Here is a 21,720-nt window from a genome sequence, read left to right on the forward strand (position 1 = left end):
AAATGAGTTGTAAAAGTATTCCAATAGTATGACAAGAATTCAACAAAGGGTATTCAGAATCTACTATGTGAAAGGGCCTGTTGTAGGGCCTTCATTCCTGCTCACATTTTAGCAGAATGTAAATTGTAAGAAAGTAGAATAAAAGAAAATACAATCTAGTAGAACAAAAATAGAAATGAAGAATTCTTGTAATGCAGTATAATAATTTTATTTTATTTATTTATTTTTTCAGTATAATAATTTTAAAGTACACAACTAAAAATTGACAGAAAACAAAGATAAATGATTCAAAACCACATAATTAACAATATGGAAGATAAATGGTAGGGGATCATGTTAGATAGAGCTATGAGAAAATACTTTTTAAACAACCTGCTTCTGGTATTCAGAAGTGTCAGAAGTGTTTTCTGTGAAGATTAAAGGAGACTCACAGAGAAAAAACACACAGTAGGAAGAAACAGCTTTTTCCTACCCAGAAAAAGAGCACAGGAAAAAACAGAGTTTTTTTCATTTTTAAGCAAGAAACTGAAGGAAAAAACAAGGCAAATCACAACTACTGAACCCAGTGATAAATAAAAAATTTGCAAAGGAGCCAAAAGGAAGAGGTAAATAAAATACTTGAAGAAACCACGGAAGAACCTTGGAAATCATGACTCAGTCCAGTTCAGTAGCTCAGTCATGTTTGACTCTGTGACCCCATGGACTGCAGCACGCCGGGCCTCCCTTTCCATCACCAACTCCAGGAGTCTACTTAAACTCATGCCCACTGAGTCAGTGATGCCATCCAACTATCTCATAGTTCAGAAATTATGACTACCTGTTTAAATATACACAATTATTTTCTTGTTGTTTAAATTTCTTTAAAAGATGATTGAGATTATCCAGCATATAAGAAACCAGAAAATCACCACTCAATTCTAACAAGTAAAAACCAGAAACACTGAAAAATCAATTGTCTCTTCTTAAATCCGTCAGAGTGAGGTCATAGGCCAAACTGTTGCCCCACAAAACTGAAGAGATAACAGAGAACCACAACTTACCAGAGTAGAAACTCAGGAGCTGAAATCCTCCACAGGAACCAGTGCTGGGGTATGGAAACTTTATCTGTAATTGACAAATCACTGGAGGCCAATTGTGGGCAGGTCAGAGAAATTAAAAAATCCTGAGAGACTCACTCACACTTCTGTGGGTTTTACCTTCAGGAGTTCATCAATTCCTCACAGTAAATACTGGAGAAAAATCCCTTCCTGCTCTGGCAGGAGCTGGAGAAAGGGAACCATTTTAAAATATACCAGAGCATTCTGTTCATAGTAAGCTCTGCTCTCAGCTGAAGCTATTTAACCAGAGTCTAACCTCCTAGGGTCTATCAGAGACTAACTGACCTTGGGGGAAGAAAAATAACTATTTCCACCTGGCTCCAGCCTTCCACAAAAAGGAAAGGAAATACACAACTTCAATCTCCTTTAGCCTTCTGCCTGGGTTAAGGAAAATACCAGTTCCAGCCCATTCTAACCACCCTGTACCACCTAAGCAGGGAAGGGACGGAGAAGAACATGCAAAATTCATAATCCAGAGACAAAAACTAACAAGATTGAGACCTAATCATAAGACTAGAGACTTCTGCCCACTACACACCTTATCACTATATTACTAAAGGCCTATTTATAGCACTTTAATCTAGCACATCATCTTTCAACAAAAAATTTATAAGATACATGAAAAAAAACCCACAACAACGCAGTTTGAAGCAACAGAGCCAGCATCAGAACCAGGCTTTCATATGGCAGGGATATTGGAATTATCAGACTGAAATTTTAAAACAACTATGATTACTAGGCAAAGGATAGTGGATAAAATAGAATGCAAGAACAGATGGGCAATGTATGCAGAGAGAATGGAAATTCTAAGAAAGAAGCAAAAAGAAATACTAGAGATTGAGAACCCTGTAACCGAAATAAGGAATGCCTTTGATGGGCTCAACGGACTGCATACAGCTGAAAACAGAATCTCCAAGCTTTAGCAGTAGAAACCTCCAAAACTGAGAAGCAAAAACAAAACAGACAGGAAAACAAAACAAAACCCACTGAAATATCCAAGACAAGTACAACTGTCAAACATATACAATTACAAAACATACACATAATGGTAATTCCCAAAGGAGTAAGAAAAAGGAACAGAAGAAATATTTAAAGAAATAATGACTGAAGACTTGCAACAAATTAATGTCAAATTAATGTCAAAGGTCAGTTTTCATTCCAATCCCAAAGAAAGGTAATGTCAAAGAATGCTCAAACTACCGCACAGTTGCACTCATCTCACACACTAGTAAAGTAATGCTTAAAATTCTCCAAGCCAGGCTTCAGCAATACATGAACCATGAACTTCAAGATGTTCAAGCTGGTTTTAGAAAAGGCAGAGGAACCAGAGATCAAATTGCCAACATCCGCTGGATCATGGAAAAAGGAAGAGAGTTCCAGAAAAACATCTACTTCTGCTTTATTGACTATGCCAAAGCCTTTGACTGTGTGGGTCACAATAAAATGTGGAAAATTCTTAAAGAGATGGGACTATCAGACCACCTGACCTGCCTCCTGAGAAATCTGTATGCAGGTCAGGAAGCAACACTTAGAACTGGAAATGGAACAACAGACTGGTTCCAAATAGGAAAAGGAGTACATCAAGGCTGTATATTGTCACCCTGCTTATTTAACTTATATGCAGAGTACATCATGAGAAACACTGGGTTGGAAGACCCACAAGCTGGAATCAAGATTGCCAGGAGAAATATCAATAACCTCAGATATGCAGATGACACCACCCTTATGGCAGAAAGTGAAGAACTAAAAAGCCTCTTGATGTTCATGTTTGGGAACGCATGTAAGAATTAAAGATTTTAAAATTAAAAAAAAATAAAATAAAAAAATTTTAAAAAAAAAGCCTCTTGATGAAAGTGAAAGAGGAGAGTGAAAAAGTTGGCTTAAAGCTAAACATTCAGAAAACTAAGATCATGGCATCCAGTCCCATCACCTCATGGCAAACAGATGGGGAAACAGTGGAAACAGTGTCAGACTTTATTTTTCTGGGCTTCAAAATCACTGCAGATGGTGACTGCAGCCATGAAATTAAAAGACGCTTACTCCTTGGAAGGAAAGTTATGATCAACCTAGATAGCATATTAAAAAGTAGAGATATTACTTTGCCAACAAAGGTCCGTCTAGTCAAGGCTATGGTTTTTCCAGTGGTCATGTATGGATGTGAGAGTTGGACTATAAAGAAGGCTGAGCCCTGAAGAATTGATGCTTTTGAACTGTGGTGTTGGAGAAGACTCTTGAGAGTCCCTTGGACTGCAAGGAGATCCAACCAGTCCACCCTAAAGGAAATCAGTCCTGGGTGTTCATTGGAAGGACTGATGTTGAAGCTGAAACTCCAATACTTTGGCCACCTGATGCAAAGAGCTGACTCACTGGAAAAGACCCTGATGCTGGGAAAGATTGAGGGCAGGAGGAGAAGGGGACGACAGAGGATGAGATGGTTGAATGGCATGACCGACTCAATGGACATGGGTTTGTGTGGACTCCGAGAGTTGGTGATGGACAGGGAGGCCTGAAGTGCTGTGGTTCAGGGGGTCGCAAAGAGTCGGACACGACTGAACTGAATGTTAAAGATAAAGAAAAATCCTGAAAGAAGTCAGGGGTGGGGGAAACACTTGTGAGGAAAAAAAAAAAAGATTATATTATATTCAACTTCCCCTCAGAAACTATGCGAGCAACAAGAAAGCAGAGTAAAATATTTAGTGTTGAGGGAAAAATCCCACCAACCTATCATTCGTACCCTGCAAAATTATCCTTCAAAAGTGAAGTAAAAATATTTTTCTCAGACAAAAATGTAGGGAGTTTGTTGCCTGCAGATCTGCCTTGCAAGAAAAGTTAAAAGTTCTTTGAAGAGATAGGAAATAATATGTCAGAAAGTCAGATCTATGTAAACTAAGGAAGAGTACTAAAGAAAAACTAAATGAAAATAAAAGCTTATTGATCTAACAGACAAGTGTGTTCCACATAATAATAGCAACAATATATTCATTATGTATAGCTAAGTTTTACAAGCTTATATAAGTAAAGTGGATGAGTGCCATGATACAAGGGATGGGAGGGAAGATTCAGGATTACTTTGCTACCATAAAATACTTGGAGTAGTATAGTGTCGGAGAAGGCAATGGCAATCCACTCCAGTACTTTTGCCTACAAAATCCCATGGACGGAGGAGCCTGGTAGGCTGCAGTCCATGGGGTTGCTAAGAGTCGGACACAACTGAGCAACTTCACTTTCATGCATTGGAGAAGGAAATGACAACCCACTCCAGTGTTCTTGCCTGGAGAATCCCAGGGACGGGGGAGCCTGATGGGCTGCTGTCTGTGGGGTTGCACAGAGTCAGACAAGACTGAAGCGACTTAGCAGCTGCAGCAGTAGCAGCAGTATAGTGTTACTTGAAAGTTGACTTAATTATTACGTATATTGCAAATTCTAGTAGGCAACTGATTTTTTAAAAAAGCATAACTGCTAAGAATGGAGAGAAAATGGAATCATATAAAGCATAATTACACATATTAAAACATTATAGCCTTTGGATTTGTAGAGAGAGTGTTTTTTATCTAAAAGATGCCAAATGTATAAAGCAACAATTAAATCTTCAAATATCTGTTTTCATTCTTCCTTGGAGGCATTTTCTGAGAAAAATAAACTCAACAATAAGAAAACAAGCGATGTTACTGAAAAATGGGCAAAAGACCTGAAGACGCCCAAGATAAACAGATAAAAGTTAAGTGTATGAAAAGATATTCAACATCATATGTCAACAGGGAAATGCAAAGCAAAATAACAATGAGATACTACATACCTATTAGAATGGCTAAAATTCAAAACACTGAAAACACAAAACGCTGGAGAGGATGTGAAGCAAAAGCAACTTTCATTCACGGTGGATGGGAATGCAAAATGGTACAGTTACTTTGGAAGACATTTTGGCTGTTTCCTACAAAACTGCTCTTGACCATATTATGCAGCAGTCATGCTCCTTTGTGTTTACCCAAAGGAGCTGAAAACTGTTCACACAAAAATCTGCACATGGTTATTTATGGCAGCTTTATCCATAATTGGCTAAACTTGCAACCACAATTGGTCCTTCTGTGAGTATGTGCGGATAATGCAACATCATTCAGCACCAAAAAGAAATGAGCTGCCCAAGCCATGAACAGGCATGAAATTTAAATGTATTACTAAGTGAAAAAGCCGATCTGAAAAGACAACATACTGTATGATTTCAACTGCACGATATCCTGGAAAACTACAGAGAGAGTAGAAAGATCAGTTATTGCTAGGAGTCAGAGGGGATGGAGGGATGATTTTTAGATTTTTAGTTCAGTGAAACTATTCTGTGTGACATGCAGTGGTGGATGCCTTTTATTATACCTCTGTCAAAACAGAATGTACACTGAGAGTGAACCCTACTATAAGCCATGGACTTTGAGTGATGATGATGTGTTAATGTCAGTTCATCAATTTTAACCAATCCACCACTCTGGTAAAAGGATACTAATAGGTTGCAGCTGTGTGGAGACAAGGATTATATGGGCAATTTTTGTACTTCCTATTCAATTTTGCATGAACCTAAAACTGTTTTAAAAATTTTAATAATAAGATGTTAAAAATTAATTGTATGCAAAGAACCACCAGAAATTGAAACTGATAACATTTATATATAATCAAAAAGTATGTTCCCTTCTTTCCCATGATTTTAGAGATAAATCTGACAGATGAATTTGACAAAACAGCAAAATTTTTTGACTTTGCATAACCCCTAAATAGACGGGGAGGTTTACTTTATTCAAGGGTCATAAACTACTAATAAGTAGATTCTGCCCATTCTGACCTACAGATTCTATGCAACCCCAACAAAAATCCCGGCTTTTTCACAGAAAACGACAGGCTAGCTTTAAAATTCATATGGAAACAGAAGAGTCCAAACAACTTTGAAAAAGAACAAAACTGGAGGCCAAAAGATCTACGCGATTTCAAGACTCATTATAGTTACAGTAATTAAGACAACCTCGTGTTTTTATCAGTTCAGTTGCTCAGTCGTGTCCAACTGTTTGCGACCCCATGGACTGCAGCACGCCAGGCCTCCCTGTCCATCGCCAGCTCCCGGAATTTACGCAAACTCACGTCCATAGAGTCGGTGATGCCAACCATCTCATCTTCTGTCGTCCCCTTCTCCTCCCGCCTTCAGTCTGTCCTAACATAAGGGTCTTTTCAAATGACCCTTTTTATGACCGTATTTTTATAAAGCTAGACAAATACATCGGGAAACAGAATATTGAGACTTAGACCCGCATACATAAGGACAACTGATATTGGAGGTAAGTCCAAAGGCTATTCAGTGGGAAAAATACAGCTCTTTTAATAGTGGTCGATTTCTATTAATAAAGTTATCCCAAGATCCATATTTCGAAAAACAATCCGTATTTCGCACCATATCCAAAAATCAGCTCAAAATGAATCATAAGCCTAAACTTAAAGCCTTCATTCTAAAACTTGTAGAAAAAACAGAAAAATCTTGGAGGCTTTGGGTCTTAAGACAGAAGGAAAGGCCGGCGCGTGCAAAACCTACAGAGGCACCGCCTACCACTCGGACTAGCCCGCCCCGGGGCTCCTGGCGCCCAGGCCGGGACCCGCCTCGCTCCTCCCATCCAGCCCCGCCCCGCCCCGCCTCTCTCGTCCGGCGGCGCTCGGCGGGGCGCGCGCCCGCCCGCCCGCTCCTCCACCCGGAAGAGGCACCTGAGCCGCCAACTTGAGGCAGTGCGCGGCCCGGCGTCCCTCGGGAGCGCGGCCCGACCGAGCCGCCCGCGTGGCGCCTATCTCGCCCGGGCGCCAGGCGGACCCGCGGGAGCCTGCGCGTCCCCGGGGCCAACGGCTCCTCGAGCGGCCCCGCGCGCGCCACCCGCCCCGCCTCCACCCGGGGCCTCCTCCCGCCTCGCGGGCCCCCCGCACGACCCCGCCGCCCAGCCTGAGCCCTTCGCGCCCCTCAGCGTCGGGAGCAGCGCGCCCCCGGTGACTTCTGACACCGCGTAACCGCCAGTAAGTGAAAGCCGCAGCCTCGTTTCAACATTCTTTATTTCTCCCGCAGTGCGTCCCAAGTCTTGCCCACACCTGGTTAATTCCAAAACTATTCAACTTCGGGACCGGGCCGGCGACGCGGCTGCCCGCAGCCGAGCCTAGGAAGTGGTGTTGTCGGGCACGGGCAGTGTCCAGAGACGGAAGTGTGGAAAGCTGTTCTCCGGGCACATCTTGGCTCCACTTTGCGGAGCGCCCGCGGGGAGGAGGCGGTGAGCTGAAGCTGGGGGGCGGGAAGGGGGCGGTGCCAAAGAGGGCGGATCTTAGGGTGCAGGGGCGTGGCCCCGTAGGGGCGGTGCGGTGGGTGTGCGGGCTGTGATTCCCAGGGACCCAGCTGGAAGTTACAGCCTATGCATCCTCCTGGGTTTTTCTTGGTGACGGTTTACTTAAGAGAATAAAGTAGCACAACCTGGCTTTATTTATTTTGCCTTCAAATATTCCATAAGAAAAAGGAAAAGGAACTTGAAAGTTGTAAAACGCTGCTCAAGTATGGGTGAGCGTGTTTCTAGGGTTAGCAAGCTGCTTAGTCAGTTGTGCCCAGATAATGAAAGTGAAAGCTTTTTTTTAGTGATGCTGTTTCAAAAAGACTAGGCGAAATTTAAATTGGTTTTAATATGAACCATGAATTCTGAGACTGCACCCTTCCAGCCTTATGTGGAACTGCCTTTTAAGTTACTAAGTTTTTGGCTCCAAATTTAATATGCATTTATAGAATCTTAGAGGTTATCTAAGGGGACGACAGAGGATGAGATGGTTGGATGGCATCACTGATTCGATGGACATGAGTTTGAGCAAGCTCCTGGAGTTGGTGATGGACAGGGATGCCTGGCATGCTGCAGTCCATGGGGTTGCAAAGAGTCCGGACACCACTGAGAGACTGAACTGAACTGAGACCTTATCTTATAGCCATTCTTAGAGTCCCAGTTTTTTTTTTTTCCCCTAGCAAAGGCCAAATGATGAAAATACTGTATGATTAGTTGTTCTTTCCCAAGTGCTTTTTCTGCTTTACCCTTAGCTGAATTTATATCTACCCCACACAAAATACTTATCAGTGTAGTGGCCTATACATCGCTTAATCTCACATTGGCATCCTGTAAGTGTCAGGGTTCTTGACATAACTGTGGTATACTCCCCCTTACTCCTTTCACACCTTCGAGTAATTTCCTAGAGAAAGCAAAATATTGCTAGTAGCATGTGTAACACGTATTTAGGATGCTAAACCGTGAATGTCATAACAGTCTTCTTTCATCTATTTCTAGTACAACAGATGTTGATTGAATGAAATAAGTGAAAGGACGTTTGTCCTCCAGTGGTCTGTTTCCAAACCAAATGTGAATTTCTTAAATGATCAATTTGGGCAGTTTATTTGTAACTGTCCTTTGGCACATCTGGGATTGTCCCTCCATTTAAATTTAATTCTTGTCTCTTTTGTGCTCCCATTTGTATTGCATTTTTACCACTGTTAGAACATTACTTCATTTGATCTGTTCTTTGGTTCTCTGAGGCATAGATGACCTTTTATTGTGCTTTTTTCATTTCCCAGAATAGTGCCTTGTACATGTTATCTAAATATATTCATGAAAATAGAATAGCAGCAGGCCCTTTTTAATCTGTAGATATAAATTAAAATGTAATGTATTTACTTTTAATCATAGTGATTTCTCATTTAGAGACAGTTTCCTTTCCTCAGTTTAATTTCCTAGTTTTTTTTATACTCTTCACAACTATTTTTGCTTAAGCTAACTGAGCCCCTTCCTGTCATAAGCAGTGAAAGAACAACTTGGGTAAGAAGTAAGATTATTTTTACAAAGCCATTTTTTTCCTGCTGGCTAATTTCTAGTGTGGAGCTTCCTAGGAGGCTCAGTGGTTAAGAATCTACCTGCCAGTGCAGGAGACCTGGAAAACTTGGGTTCGATCCCTGGGTCGGGAAGATCCCTTTGAGAAGGAAATGGCAACCCACTCCAGTATTCTTGCCTGGGAAATCCCAGGGACAGAGGAGCCTGATGGGCTACAGTCCATAGGGTCTCAAAAAGTCAGACATGACTTAGAGACTAAAACAACAACAATAGTTTTCTGAGGTTAGAAAAAGAAAATAGGATCACTTTCACCTCCAAATGTAAATTTCTAAAGCCAATTTGTTAACTCCTTAAGTCAGAATTGGCTACCAGTCTGAATAGTAGTATGTAGCAGAATACAAATGAGTGTGTGTGTGTGTGTGTGTGTGTGTGTGAATAGGTTTGCCAGGGAGAGAGAGAACAATGTTTTTTATGTGAATAAAACCTGGAACCAGAATGCTTGCAAAGAACTCTACTAGGAGGAACTTAAACCAAAAGACTGGCATTTAAGATTTTATGTGCTTAATAATTGTGCTCAATTGCTAAGTCGTGTCCAACTCTTTGCAACACCACGGACTGTAGCCCACCAGGATCCTCTGTCCATGGAATTTTCCAGGCAAGTGACTATAACAGATAATTCAGATTGAATTAGAGTCTGGCCCAAAGTCAAAATGATTTACAGCCAAACAGTCTTTTTTGTAAACTAGTGTATAAGTCTAGAAAATCAAAGGTGTAACACAGTCCTTTCTTTCTTTAGTTACCTAGATCAAGATGAATAGCGATCAAGTTACATTGGTTGGTCAAGTGTTTGAGTCCTACGTTTCGGAGTACCATAAGAATGACATGCTTCTCATCTTGAAGGAAAGAGACGAAGATGCTCATTACCCAGTTGTGGTTAATGCCATGACCCTTTTTGAGACCAACATGGAAATTGGGGAATATTTCAATGCATTCCCTAATGAAGTGCTAACTATTTTTGATAATGCACTGAGAAGATCAGCCTTGACGATTCTCCAGTCCCTTTCTCAGCCTGAAGGTCTCTCCATGAAGCAGAATCTTCATGCCAGGATATCAGGTGAATTTTACTGCCATATTATTTTTTAGGAAGATTTTGAGAAATCCCAACATATATTGAGTTCAAGTACTAATAATTGATTTTTATACTTAAAATGGGCTTACCAGGTGATTCAGATAGTAAAGAGTCAATCTGCAATGCAGAAGACCCAGGTCTGACCTCCAGGTCAGAAAGATGCCCTAGAGAAGGAAATGGCAACCCACTCCAGTATTCTTGCTTGGGAAAATCCCATGGATAGAGGAGCCTGGAGGGCTACAGTCTACGGGGTCACAAGAGTCAGACACAATTTAGCAACTAAGCCACCATCCTTAAAAATATATCCATTGTGTAACTGATGGTCACATTTGGAGAAGAATCATGATTCTGTACTGTTTCTCTGGACATTTGGAAGGCTAGGCTGGCTACTAGCCATACCAACTGAGAGGAGGGAGAATGTGTGGAGGCAGTATGTTTGTGGGCATATGTACACATGTGTTCAGTTCAGTGTATAAAACTAATACAGCTTTCTGAGCTTTTGTGACTACCGACAATAAAAGTATAGGTAATACAAAGAATAAGAATATTTGGTAGATGCTACCCAGTGAGAAAATTCATTATTTTTATATATCAAGATTAGCATTGTGCTGGCCACCTATTAGGCCCTCAGTAACTTTTTTGGAATGAATAACGGACAAATCCTCCTACGTTTAAAGAAATTGCAGTGGAGCAATTAGCAGCTTGTGGTATTAAAGCTATGTCTTTGAATTCCTGCAATCTAGGATTAGAGAACACATGTGCCATTTTGTTTGAAAATAAGTATTTACTTTATAGTACATTTCAGAAAGATGGGGATTTATAAATAACAAAAATCGATTGCTGTGAGACTTCCCTAGTGGTCCAGTGGTTAAGACTCTGTGCTTCCAATACAGGGGATGCAGGGGGATGCAGGTTTGATCCCTGGGCAGGGAACTAAGATCCCAAATGCTGCCTGGCCAAAAAAAAAAAGAAAAAAAAACCAAAAACCCAAAAATGAATGCTGTGATTTCAGAAAGATTAGGAGTCACTATAGAATTCCTTGGAGATAAATTAAAATTCAAAAAAATACCAGATACTTGATTTAGGTGAAAAAATAGTATCTGCAGTTGGACTTACTGGAATAAAATTATGAATATTATTAATCTTTATGTATCAGACACTAGGATCTTGCTAGGATCAAGAAAAAATGTCCTGTTCCCAATGATGTTTCAGAAAGGTTGTTAAAAGGGACTTTAGTTGATGTTATTGAAATGGTATTCAACAAATGACTTTAGGCTGTCTTTATGTTTAGACACTTCTCGATGCTCAGTTTAAATACTAAAATTCTGTCTGCCTAAGTGATCCTATTGGTTTCAGGTGAATTTAGCCCGTTTCTTCATTATCCTCTGAGAAAGTGACTTGCGAATTATATTACTACCAAAATAACATCATTCTACAAACATATCCCATGTGGGGATTTGCTAGACCCTTGGGAAGCCAAAATGCATATGGTACAGTCCCTCATCTAAAGGGCTTCAAGGCTATAAGGGAGACAGCTGTATAGTCAAATTTATTTCCCAGTCTGTGTATGTATGCCCATAGATCCATGCATATGTACGCGTTGAACATAATTGTAAAGGCACTCACTGGCATCTTTTACTTATGTGACACGTGTGTCACTGAAGATAGCTAGAAGATATATTAGCTCACTGAGCAAGGAGTGAATTGTCCTAGGTGGTTCACCCAAGGATTCTAGACTAGAAGATGAGATCAGGGAGGGATGCAGGTGTCCCAGGCAGAGCGAACCAGGAGGGGGAATGGTCTGGTTCTAGGTATATTGCACCTCCATTTTGGACTCAGGCAAGGCATTGAATTAGTAAAACCTAGGATGCCTCTGTGGGCTTCCCCAGTGGCTCAGTGGTAGAGAATCTACCTGCCAGTGCAGGAGATGTGGGAAACATGGGTTTGATCCCTGGGTCTGGAAGATTCCCTGGAGGAGGAAATGGCAACCCACTCTAGTATTCTCGCCAGGTGTAAATCCCAGGGACAGAGGAGTCTGGTGGGCTACCATCCATGGGGTCTCATAGAGTTGGACACGACCGAGTGACTGAACACACACACACAGGATGTCTCTGTGGTTCAATCTCCTTAGGAACATAAGACATTTTTCTGGTTTGTTTTTCTAGAATATGCATTGTTCTTTGTCTTCTGGGATTTTTATTGGTCTGAAGTTTACTTGGGCTTCCCAGGTGGTGCAGTGGTAAAGAATCACCTGCCAATGCAGGAGATGCAGGTTTGATCCCTGGATCTGGAAAATCCCCTAGAGAAGGAAATGGCAACCTACTCCAGTATTCTTGCCTGGAAAACTCCATGGGCCGAGGAGCCTGGCAGGCTGCAGTCCGTGGGGTCACAAACAGTCAGACACGACCGAGCATGGACACAGAAAATTTACTTGCTATTCCCAGTGGTTTTGACGAAAGGTATTCAAATACACAGCATCAAAGTAAGTGAGAAAGAAAAAAATAGCACTCACATGGTGGGGTTTTTTTTAAACATTATTTATTTATTTATTCTTGGCTGTCCTGGGTCTTCGACGCTGTGCGGGCTTTTCTCTAGTTGCAGAGAGGGGCTGCTACTCTGTAGCCGTGTTGCACAGGCTTCCCATTGCGGTGGCTTCTCTTGTGGAGCACGGACTCTAGGGCACAGGCTCAGTAGCTGTGGCACTTAGGCTTAAGGTGCTCCATGGTGGGTGTTATCCTCTAGGATCAGGGATCGAACTCATGTCTCCTGCATTGGCAGGCAGATTCCTTACCACTGAGCCCTCAGGGAAGCCGCTCACATTATATTTCAAGTAGTGTTTCTCAAACATTAATGGGCATCAGAATCACCTGTAGGATCTGTTAAAGTGCTGATTGCTGGGCCCCACCCTCATTGAAGAGATCTGACCTCGTGCCCAAGAATCTGCATTTCTCAAAAGCTCTGAGGCTGATGCTGATTTCCAGGGACTGCCTGCCAGCAATCACAGGCTTGAAGTAATTGATCTGGACATAACCTCTAACACAGATCTGGACATGTCTCTGTTTTAAGTAATAATTTCTCTCAGTAAATGAGTCAGAGAATGATAAAAGTTTTTGTTGTTTAGTGTTAATGGTGGCTTAATCCCTGATGTACCTGCTGCTTCACTGGGATAAGTTGAAGAATACACTTAGTAACATATAGTAAGACAAAAAGATTAAAATAAATTGATATTTCTTTCATCCCTTACTCTTTTTTAGTTCTAAGATTTTGATTTTTATGGTCAGTTTTGCTGTTACTTTTAGCTCTATCTTTATATTATAAATTTGCTTAAAAATAGCAATAATATGAAAGAGTGTGAAGATCCAAAAATATACTCACCTCTACTACCCTTTTCTTAATGCAGTTAACTTTAGAATAAAAAATAAACCACTTAATGCTTCCCTTGTAGCTCAGTTGGTTAAGAATCTGCCTGCAGTGCAGGAGGCCCGGGTTCGATCCCTGGGTTGGGAAGATCCCCTGGAGAAGGAAATGGCAACCCACTCCAGTATCCTTGCCTGGACAATCTCATGGACAGAGGAACCTGGTGGATTGCAGTCCATGGGGTCACAAAGAGTTGGGCACGACTGAGCGACTAACACACACACAATGGTAATGATATCATGTTCCAGACTAATTGGTTTGCTTCTAAAAAAAAAGTTTATTTCACATGTATCATATGCATGATTCCATTCAGTGAGATAACAACATTAAGATGTCATATTGCCCTGAATTGTTAAAGTGTAGAAGATAATGAAAAGCTGATTTTCTTAGAAAAATCAGTTGTAATTGTTTACTTAGTTTTTTTCATTAGAGATGCTATAATTGCGTTTAGCCACAGGCCCTTTGGCAGGTCTGGACAGCAGGGGATTCACTCACCCTGGCACCGCAGGAGGAACACAGAGAGGGTTGGTGAGCATAAGAGGGATGGACCCTTGTGGTTGAGCCTAAAACCCTTCACCTCCCACCTTCTTTCTTCCTGAGTGTGGAATATCTCTCTAGCACAATTCCTTATGCTGGTCGAAGTAAAACCAGTATTGCATAGTCTTGTCATGACCCAGCATGCCCAGGACTAGATCATCACTTGCAAGGAAAGGGAGGTGTCTCTGGACCCCAGGAGTACCTTCTTTTACACTCTTCCTGGCAGAAGCTTCCTCCAGACATAAAGGACATCTGTGCATTGGTGCACTCATTTTACCGTTTTGCTTAGTGCTTCTATTTTTGTATGTGTGAGGGTGCTAGCCTCGACTTAGGGAGGTTTTCTTGCAGAAGGGTAAATCTGAATGTACTCTACCTTGCTGAGCGAACTGGGGAGAGTTCTCCAAAGCAGCCTAGGAAAGCTGCAGAGGTACCATGATTTGCAGAGATATTCACGCTTTTTGTTTGGACTAGGAGATTGGAAGTCATGAAAAAGGCAAGACTAGAGAGAGCAGACAAGTTACAAGGCTTGAAAACACTGTCAGATTTATGTATTACTAATTCCTAAACCTAACTAGAGAAAGCACTAGCCTTTGGTCATCCCACTGCCATTTCTTTATCACTTAGCTTTGTGGTTTACTCAGAGTCATCAATTGATTTTATGTGTGGTTTGTGGCAGTGTATTTGTCACTGAGTAAGGTTAAATTTATATACTCTATTTACATTTTTACTGAGATAGAATGTAATATACTGTATTTACATTCTACTTAACAGATAGCCCTCTTAAGAGGATCAATTCTTTTTAAAATCCAGGTTATTTTATCATCTAGTTACATACGTTTAAAGAGAGTCCACTGACGATTGTTATTTGGAATAATTCTTTTCTATTTAAAAAAAATTTTATTATATATTGGAGCATGGTTGATTAACAATGTTGTGTTAGTTTCAGGCATACAACAGAGCAATTCAGTTACACATACACATGTATCTGTGCTTTTTCAAGTTCTTTTCCCATTTAGGTTATTACAGAATATTGAGCAGAGTCCCTATGCTATGCAGCAGGTCCATACTGGTTATCTATTTTAAATACAGTAGTGTGCGCATCATTTTGTTGTTTGTTAGGTTTCACACGTAAGGAATATCATATGATATTTGTCTTCCTCTATCTGACTTATTTCACTTAGTATGATAATCTCCAGGTTCATCCATGTTGTTGTAAATGGCATTATTTCATTTGTTTTAATGGCTGAGTAATAGTCCATTGTATTAAAGTATAAGTGCTGCATCTTCTTTTTTTTATATTAAGGTATAGCCAATTAACAATGTTGTGATAATTTCAGGAAAGCTATCAACAAAGGGATTCAGCCATACATACACATGTATACAGTCTCCCTCAAACCCCCCTTTCAACCAAGTTGCCACCTAACATTGAGCAAATTTCCATGTGCTATACAGTAAGTCTTTGTTGATTATCTGTTTTAAATGTAGCAGTGTGTGTCTGTCCATCCCAAACTCCCTAACCCTTCCTCTCATCCTTCCCTCTGCTCCCCTGGCAGCCATAGGTTTGTTCTCTGTGAGTCTCTTTCTTACTTTCTTACTCTTTTGTAAGTAAATTCATTTGTATCATTTCTTTTTAGATTTCACATGTAAAGGATATCATATATTTCTCCTCTGTCTGACTTACTTCACTCCGTATGACAGTCTCTAGGTCCGTTCATATTGCTGCAGATGGCATTATTTCATTGTTTTTGATGGCTGAGTAATATCCCACTGTATATATGTACTACATCTTTTTTATCCATTCCTCTGTTGATGGCTATTTAGGTTGCTTCCATGTCTTGGCTGTTGTAAACGGCACTGCAGTTTACATTGGGGTGCGTGTATTCTTTCTAACCATGTTTTTCTCCCAGGAATGGGATTGCTGGAACATATGGAAGCTGTATTTTTAGTTTTTTTAATGAATCTCCATACTGTTCTCCATAGTGACTGTGCCAATTTACATTACCATCAATAGTGTAGGAGGGTTTTCTTCTCTCCGTACCCTCTCCAGCATTTATCATTTGGAGATTTTTTGATAGTGGCCATTCTGACTGTTGTGTCTTTTCTATTTTCTTAATTGAGTTGATCTGACCTTTTTCTTAAGTAAAACACAGAAGTTTTTTCTTTTTTCCTGAAATTATACTCCTTTAGGAAATAGGAGAAAAATATATTGCATGGAATCATATCTCAAGATATAAGTTGATGTGTTTTTGTTTTGTTTCTCCATCAGGATTGCCTGTTTGTCCTGAGCTGGTGAGGGAGCACATCCCTAAAACCAAGGATGTGGGACACTTCTTGTCTGTCACAGGGACAGTGATTCGAACAAGTCTGGTGAAGATCCTGGAGTTTGAGCGGGATTACATGTGTAACAAGTGCAAGCATGTATTTGTGGTCCAGGCTGACTTTGAGCAGTATTATACTTTCTTCCGGCCGTCCTCATGTCCCAGCTTGGAGAACTGTGATTCTTCAAAATTCACTTGCCTCTCAGACTTGTCATCTCCAACTAGGTGTAGAGATTATCAGGAAATCAAAATTCAGGAACAGGTAAATGATCAAATACATGAGGAAAATAAATTTGAAGAAATGTTTTGTAGCTTTGGGTAAATTGCCAGGACTAGGGAACATGTAACGGATTATATGTGGAACTTGTGTCATCACTTAGTAGAAGATCAAACATGAAATTTTTTCTCATAGAGTATAGAATTTAGAGACCATAAAATGGTCATCTTTTTATAGTGAGCATTGGCAGGAAAGTTATGAAGTGACTTAATAATTATTTTAAATTGAAAAAGTGAATTTTTAAGAAGTTTACCTAAGTGATAGGAAAAAATTAAATGGGTTTAACTAGTGGTTAAACACTGGAGTGGGCAGGATTTGGGGTTTAGGTGCAATTTATGTGCTGTGCCAAATAAAGTATCTATAAACATTTTAAACACGTGTGCATGAACCTTAGTTTCCTTTACTTGCAACTTAAACACAAAGGCTTTATTCAGTGTCAAAGACTCAGACCCCTTCTGTCTTTCTACACCATTCTTAATAAATGGCTTCTCTTCTTATGGTGGTCAATGGTTCAGGATGGTGGCTACAATTTCTGTATCCCAGCCAAGAAATAGGAAAAAGGAAGGAAAAGCACCTGTCATCTAAACCAAGTATCCATTTAAGCAGTCTCCCTCAAAGTCTTCTGCAACAAGTTTGCTTGTATCCCATTGGTCAGAAAAGTCATATGACCACACTTAGCTGCAAGGGAACCTGAGAGATTAGTCTTCTATAAAGGAAGAAATAAAGGCACACATATAATAATAAAGCTAGAATTCTCTTACTAACAAATAATCAAAGGAACTGAGTGATTTGTCCCAGGTCTTATGAATAGAGATCAGGGAAGAACTGCCTCTCTTTTCTGGTTAAGTAACTTTATTATTGTGTTTAGTAGCTGGAGCATGTTTTATTTTGACCACCCACCAGGTAGATTATACTTTGAGCTATTTCCATCTGAATGTTTTTATCTTATTCTAGTCTTAGTAAATTCTTCAACTGATAGTAGGCACAAGTTTCAAGAAAATTCCTTAAACCCCATCATAATTAAATTGCATGATAATACCAGAGAAACAGACAGTAATGTCAAGAACTGCTAGGCTTCTGAATACTTAGTATATATTTACATGTACTCAGTATCTGCTTTCTTTTCCTTGCTAGGTTCAAAGGCTATCTGTTGGAAGTATTCCACGATCGATGCAGGTTATCCTGGAAGATGATTTAGTGGATAGTTGTAAATCTGGTAAGAATGAACGTTTGTTAATTTATATAGTAGGTCTCAGCTTTCTTCACAGCCCAACTCCCACACCCATACATGACCACTGGAAAAACCATAGCATTGACTAGACGGACCTTTGTTGGCAAAGTAATGTCTCTGCTTTTGAATATGCTATCTAGGTTGGTCATAACTTTCCTTCCAAGGAGTAAGTGTCTTTTAATTTCATGGCTGCAGTCACCATCTGCAGTGATTTTGGAGCCCCCAAAAATAAAGTCTGACACTGTTTCCACTGTTTCCCCATCTGTTTCCCATGAAGTGATGGGACCAGATGCCATGATCTTCGTTTTCTGAATGTTGAGCTTTAGGCCAACTTTTTCACTCTTCTCTTTCACTTTCATCAAGAGGCTTTTTAGTTCCTCTTCACTTTCTGCCATAAGGGTGGTGTCATCTGCATATCTGAAGCTATTGATATTTCATGCTTTTGAACTGTGGTGTTGGAGAAGACTCTTGGGAGTCCGTTGGACTGCAAGGAGATTCAACCAGTCCATTCTACAGGAGATCAGTCCTGGGTGTTCATTGGAAGGACTGATGCTAAGGCTGAAACTCCAATACTTTGGCCACCTCATGCGAAGAGTTGACTCATTGGAAAAGACTCTGATGCTGGGAGGGATTGGGGGCAGGAGGAGAAGCGGATGACAGAGGATGAGATGGCTGGATGGCATCACTGACTTGATGGACATGAATTTGAGTAAACTCGGGGATTTGATGATGGATAGGGAGGCCTGGCATGCTGCGATTCATGGGGTCGCAAAGAGTCAGACACGACTGAGCAACTGAACTGAATTGAACTGAAAGTATTGACTGGGCTTCCCAGGTGGCACAGATATAAAGAATCCACCTGCCAATGCAGGAGATGTGTGTTCAATCCCTGGGTCAGGAAGATCCCCTGGAGAAGGAAATGGCAACCCACTCCTGTATTCTTGCCTGGGAAATCCCATGGACAAATGAGCCTCACATGCTACAGTCCATGGGGTCCCAAAAGAGTCAAGAGATGACTTAGTGACTAAACAACAACAATAAAAGTATTGATTAGGAAAAACCACCTTTCATTTTCCTGAGATCAACTGCGAGTGAGTGTGGGGAACTTGAGAACAGAGGCTGGCATGAGGTGGGAGGTGATAGAGGAAAGAAGCTGGGCTGGAGTTCAGCGATCTAGTGTAGCTGTTTGTTTAATAGATGAAGAGCCCGATTTGCCCCCGAGAGCTTAACGTTTCTGTTTTCTTATTCCAAAAACCTTAAAAACTTGGTTGTATATGTTTGCTTACTGATTTTCACTGGCTATTTAACATTTAATTTGAATTGAAGTTGGGTCAGAAAATGAAAATGATTATTACTGATGACTGCCTTTCAATTTATTTCAACATGTCCTGCTTTAAATATTTCCCGCCCTCACATAAGAGACCTTAATCTCTATAAAAGACAAATAGTACCAGTGTGTCCCCTGAGGCGTAACAATTATGTTTGATCTCTTATTTCATATCCCAGTGCTCCCCTACTTGGACAAATCAAGAATGTTTCATTCCTCTAAATTCCATCATTTCCCTTTTCTTAAGCCTTGACTTCTCCAAATGCCTTATTTAAAAAATATTTACTGAGCTGACATTTCATTAAAATGATAAGGCAAAGGCTCTATGAAAACAGAGCTCAGTATCTACAGTAAAGAATAATTCCTTGTCAAAACGCTTTCCCCTTCCACCAAGAATCACCAACTCATACTTTGATATTTATATCAAATATAGTAACAATTTATAGTTCTCCAGACAATATTTTAAGTCATGATAGCTTTGATCAGGGATTGCCTACTAAATGGACAAGGCTATGTCAGAGTATCAGCACCTTGTTCATATAAGACTCTTGATTTTAACCAGAATTTTTAATATCTGGATCAGTGAAGCAGTGCTTGTATGAGCTTAGCTAGAACATGAAAATGTCCTTTGATAGAGATTAAGATGTTTTCATCCAGTTTATCTGAACTGAATTCTTTCTGCACTTAAAAAAAAAAACTTAAGGTATTTTTCTTTCACATGTCACAACAAAGAATGGATGGCAGCAGTCTGTCAACAGCTATTTTTTCATTTATCCACTGCTACAAACCTTTTTGAGAATCAGAAGACATAAGTAGCATAATCGTTGCCCTTCGGGAATTCAGTCTAGTTAGGAACCCCAGTCTGACTTGCAGGGTAGTGAAGTTGGAGGTTATGTACTGATAACTGTCAGTGTGGCAGGAGATCAGATAGGTCTGAGCGTGGGTGGCTGCAGTACTAAATATGCTGTAGAAGAGAGAGGGGCACAGACAGATGGGATTGTGTAAAGCCAGAATTTTAGTTTCCTGAAAATATTATTGTTTCCAATAACATTTACTGTAGAAAATTACATAAGTTTCAAATGAGTATTTATTGCCTTGGACTATCTCATAAACCTCACAGTTGGAGTACTCCACATTTTACACATTGTTGCCGCTTAGTGGAGTCAGGGTATTTCTAGTGGGTACAATATCTGAAACATAAGTTTCTCATTTGACTTAATAGAGAAACAACATCTATAAAATGACCCATTTAAATGACCATAGTAGAGAACTCATCAAAGTGTTCATATAATGTTGCCCTGGTTATGTTCATCTAAAAAAAAATTGGGCAGAGTCAATATAGGAAATGATCACTCTTCCTGATAGGATTTGAAAACCATCCAGCAGTGGTTTAGGAAGGATCTTGAAAGTGTATGAAGAACCTATTTAATGTCTTTGTCACCATTTACTATTAAGTTGCCTGAGGCTAGAAATATGCCTTCTATTCAGTGAATTGCTACCACCAGTTCCATTAACTTAGCATTCATAGAAGACTTCTCTTTAAGAAAGCAAAGCACTCCAGATTACACATCACACATTTATGTTTAGAGAGTGAAAGGCATTTTGCATCAACAAATATCAAATATTAATATTTGACACAGGCTTGGAAATGAAGACTTGCTGGTTAAGTTTATTGTGTGAAGTATAAATTCTAGTATTGGTTTAAGGTATTTCCAGCATCCTAAGTGCAACAAGATTGAAATCTTGGGGACTAGGATTATATCTTTTTTTTTTCTTTTGGCCCCATTTTCTCTAGCACGAAAATATTGAATGCCAAGCATTCATCTCTACTTCTTAATTGGTATATTGAATTGTATGTAATAATAAAAAAATATGTCGGTATATGGAGAATATTCCTATAAACTATCCAAGGCCTCTTAGGAAAAATCTGTAAAAGTCTAATATTCTACTCATTAATCAAGAATGGGTGAACAACACACTGCTGAATAACCAACAAATCATAGAAGAAATCAAAAAAGAAATCAAAATATGCATAGAAATGAATGAAAATAAAAAACACAACAACCCAAAACCTATTCAGTTCAGTTGCTCAGTCGTGTCCAACTCTTTGTGACCCCACGAACCACAGCACACGAGGCCTCCCTGTCCATCACCAACTCCCAGAGTTCACCCAAACCCATGTCCATTGAGTCACTGATGCCATCCAACCATCTCATCCTCTGTCGTCCCTTTCTCCTCCTGCCCTCAATCTTTCCCAGCATCACAGTCTTTTCAAATGAGTCAGCTCTCTGCATCAGGTGGCCAAAGTATTGGAGTTTCAGCTTCAACATCAGTCCTTCCAATGAACACCCAGGACTGATCTCCTTTAGGATGGGCTGGTTGGATCTCCTTACAGTCCTAGGGACTCTCAAGAGTCTTCTCCAACACACAGTTCAAGAGCATCAATTCTTCAGTGCTCAGCTTTCTTTATAGTCCAATTCTCACATCCATACATGACCACTGGAAAAGCCATAGCCTTGACT

General features: G+C 40.2%; 1 protein-coding gene across 8 annotated transcripts in view; it reads left to right on the forward strand.

Annotated features, from left to right (window-relative positions):
• The first annotated feature begins 6,755 nt into the window (after nucleotides 1–6,755).
• The window catches only part of MCM9 (minichromosome maintenance 9 homologous recombination repair factor), an 88,480-nt gene continuing 73,515 nt past the window's right edge, over nucleotides 6,756–21,720 (forward strand). For 5 of the 8 annotated variants that reach the window (XR_011258777.1, XR_011258778.1, XM_069599133.1 and 2 more), the window contains exons 1-4: nucleotides 6,761–7,130; nucleotides 9,759–10,076; nucleotides 16,312–16,625; nucleotides 17,775–17,856. Coding sequence is in view for 5 of the 8 variants with exons in the window: in XM_069599133.1 (XP_069455234.1) it covers nucleotides 9,773–10,076; nucleotides 16,312–16,625; nucleotides 17,775–17,856 (700 nt within the window). In the remaining 3 variants the exon portion in view is untranslated. Of the gene's footprint in view, nucleotides 7,379–9,758; nucleotides 10,077–16,311; nucleotides 16,626–17,774; nucleotides 17,857–21,720 lie in introns of all 8 variants that reach the window. The other 3 variants (XR_011258779.1, XM_069599135.1, XM_069599138.1) reach the window with 1 other exon arrangement.

This window comes from Ovis canadensis, chromosome 8 (genome assembly GCF_042477335.2).
Source record: "Ovis canadensis isolate MfBH-ARS-UI-01 breed Bighorn chromosome 8, ARS-UI_OviCan_v2, whole genome shotgun sequence".
Classification (NCBI taxonomy): domain Eukaryota; kingdom Metazoa; phylum Chordata; class Mammalia; order Artiodactyla; family Bovidae; genus Ovis; species Ovis canadensis.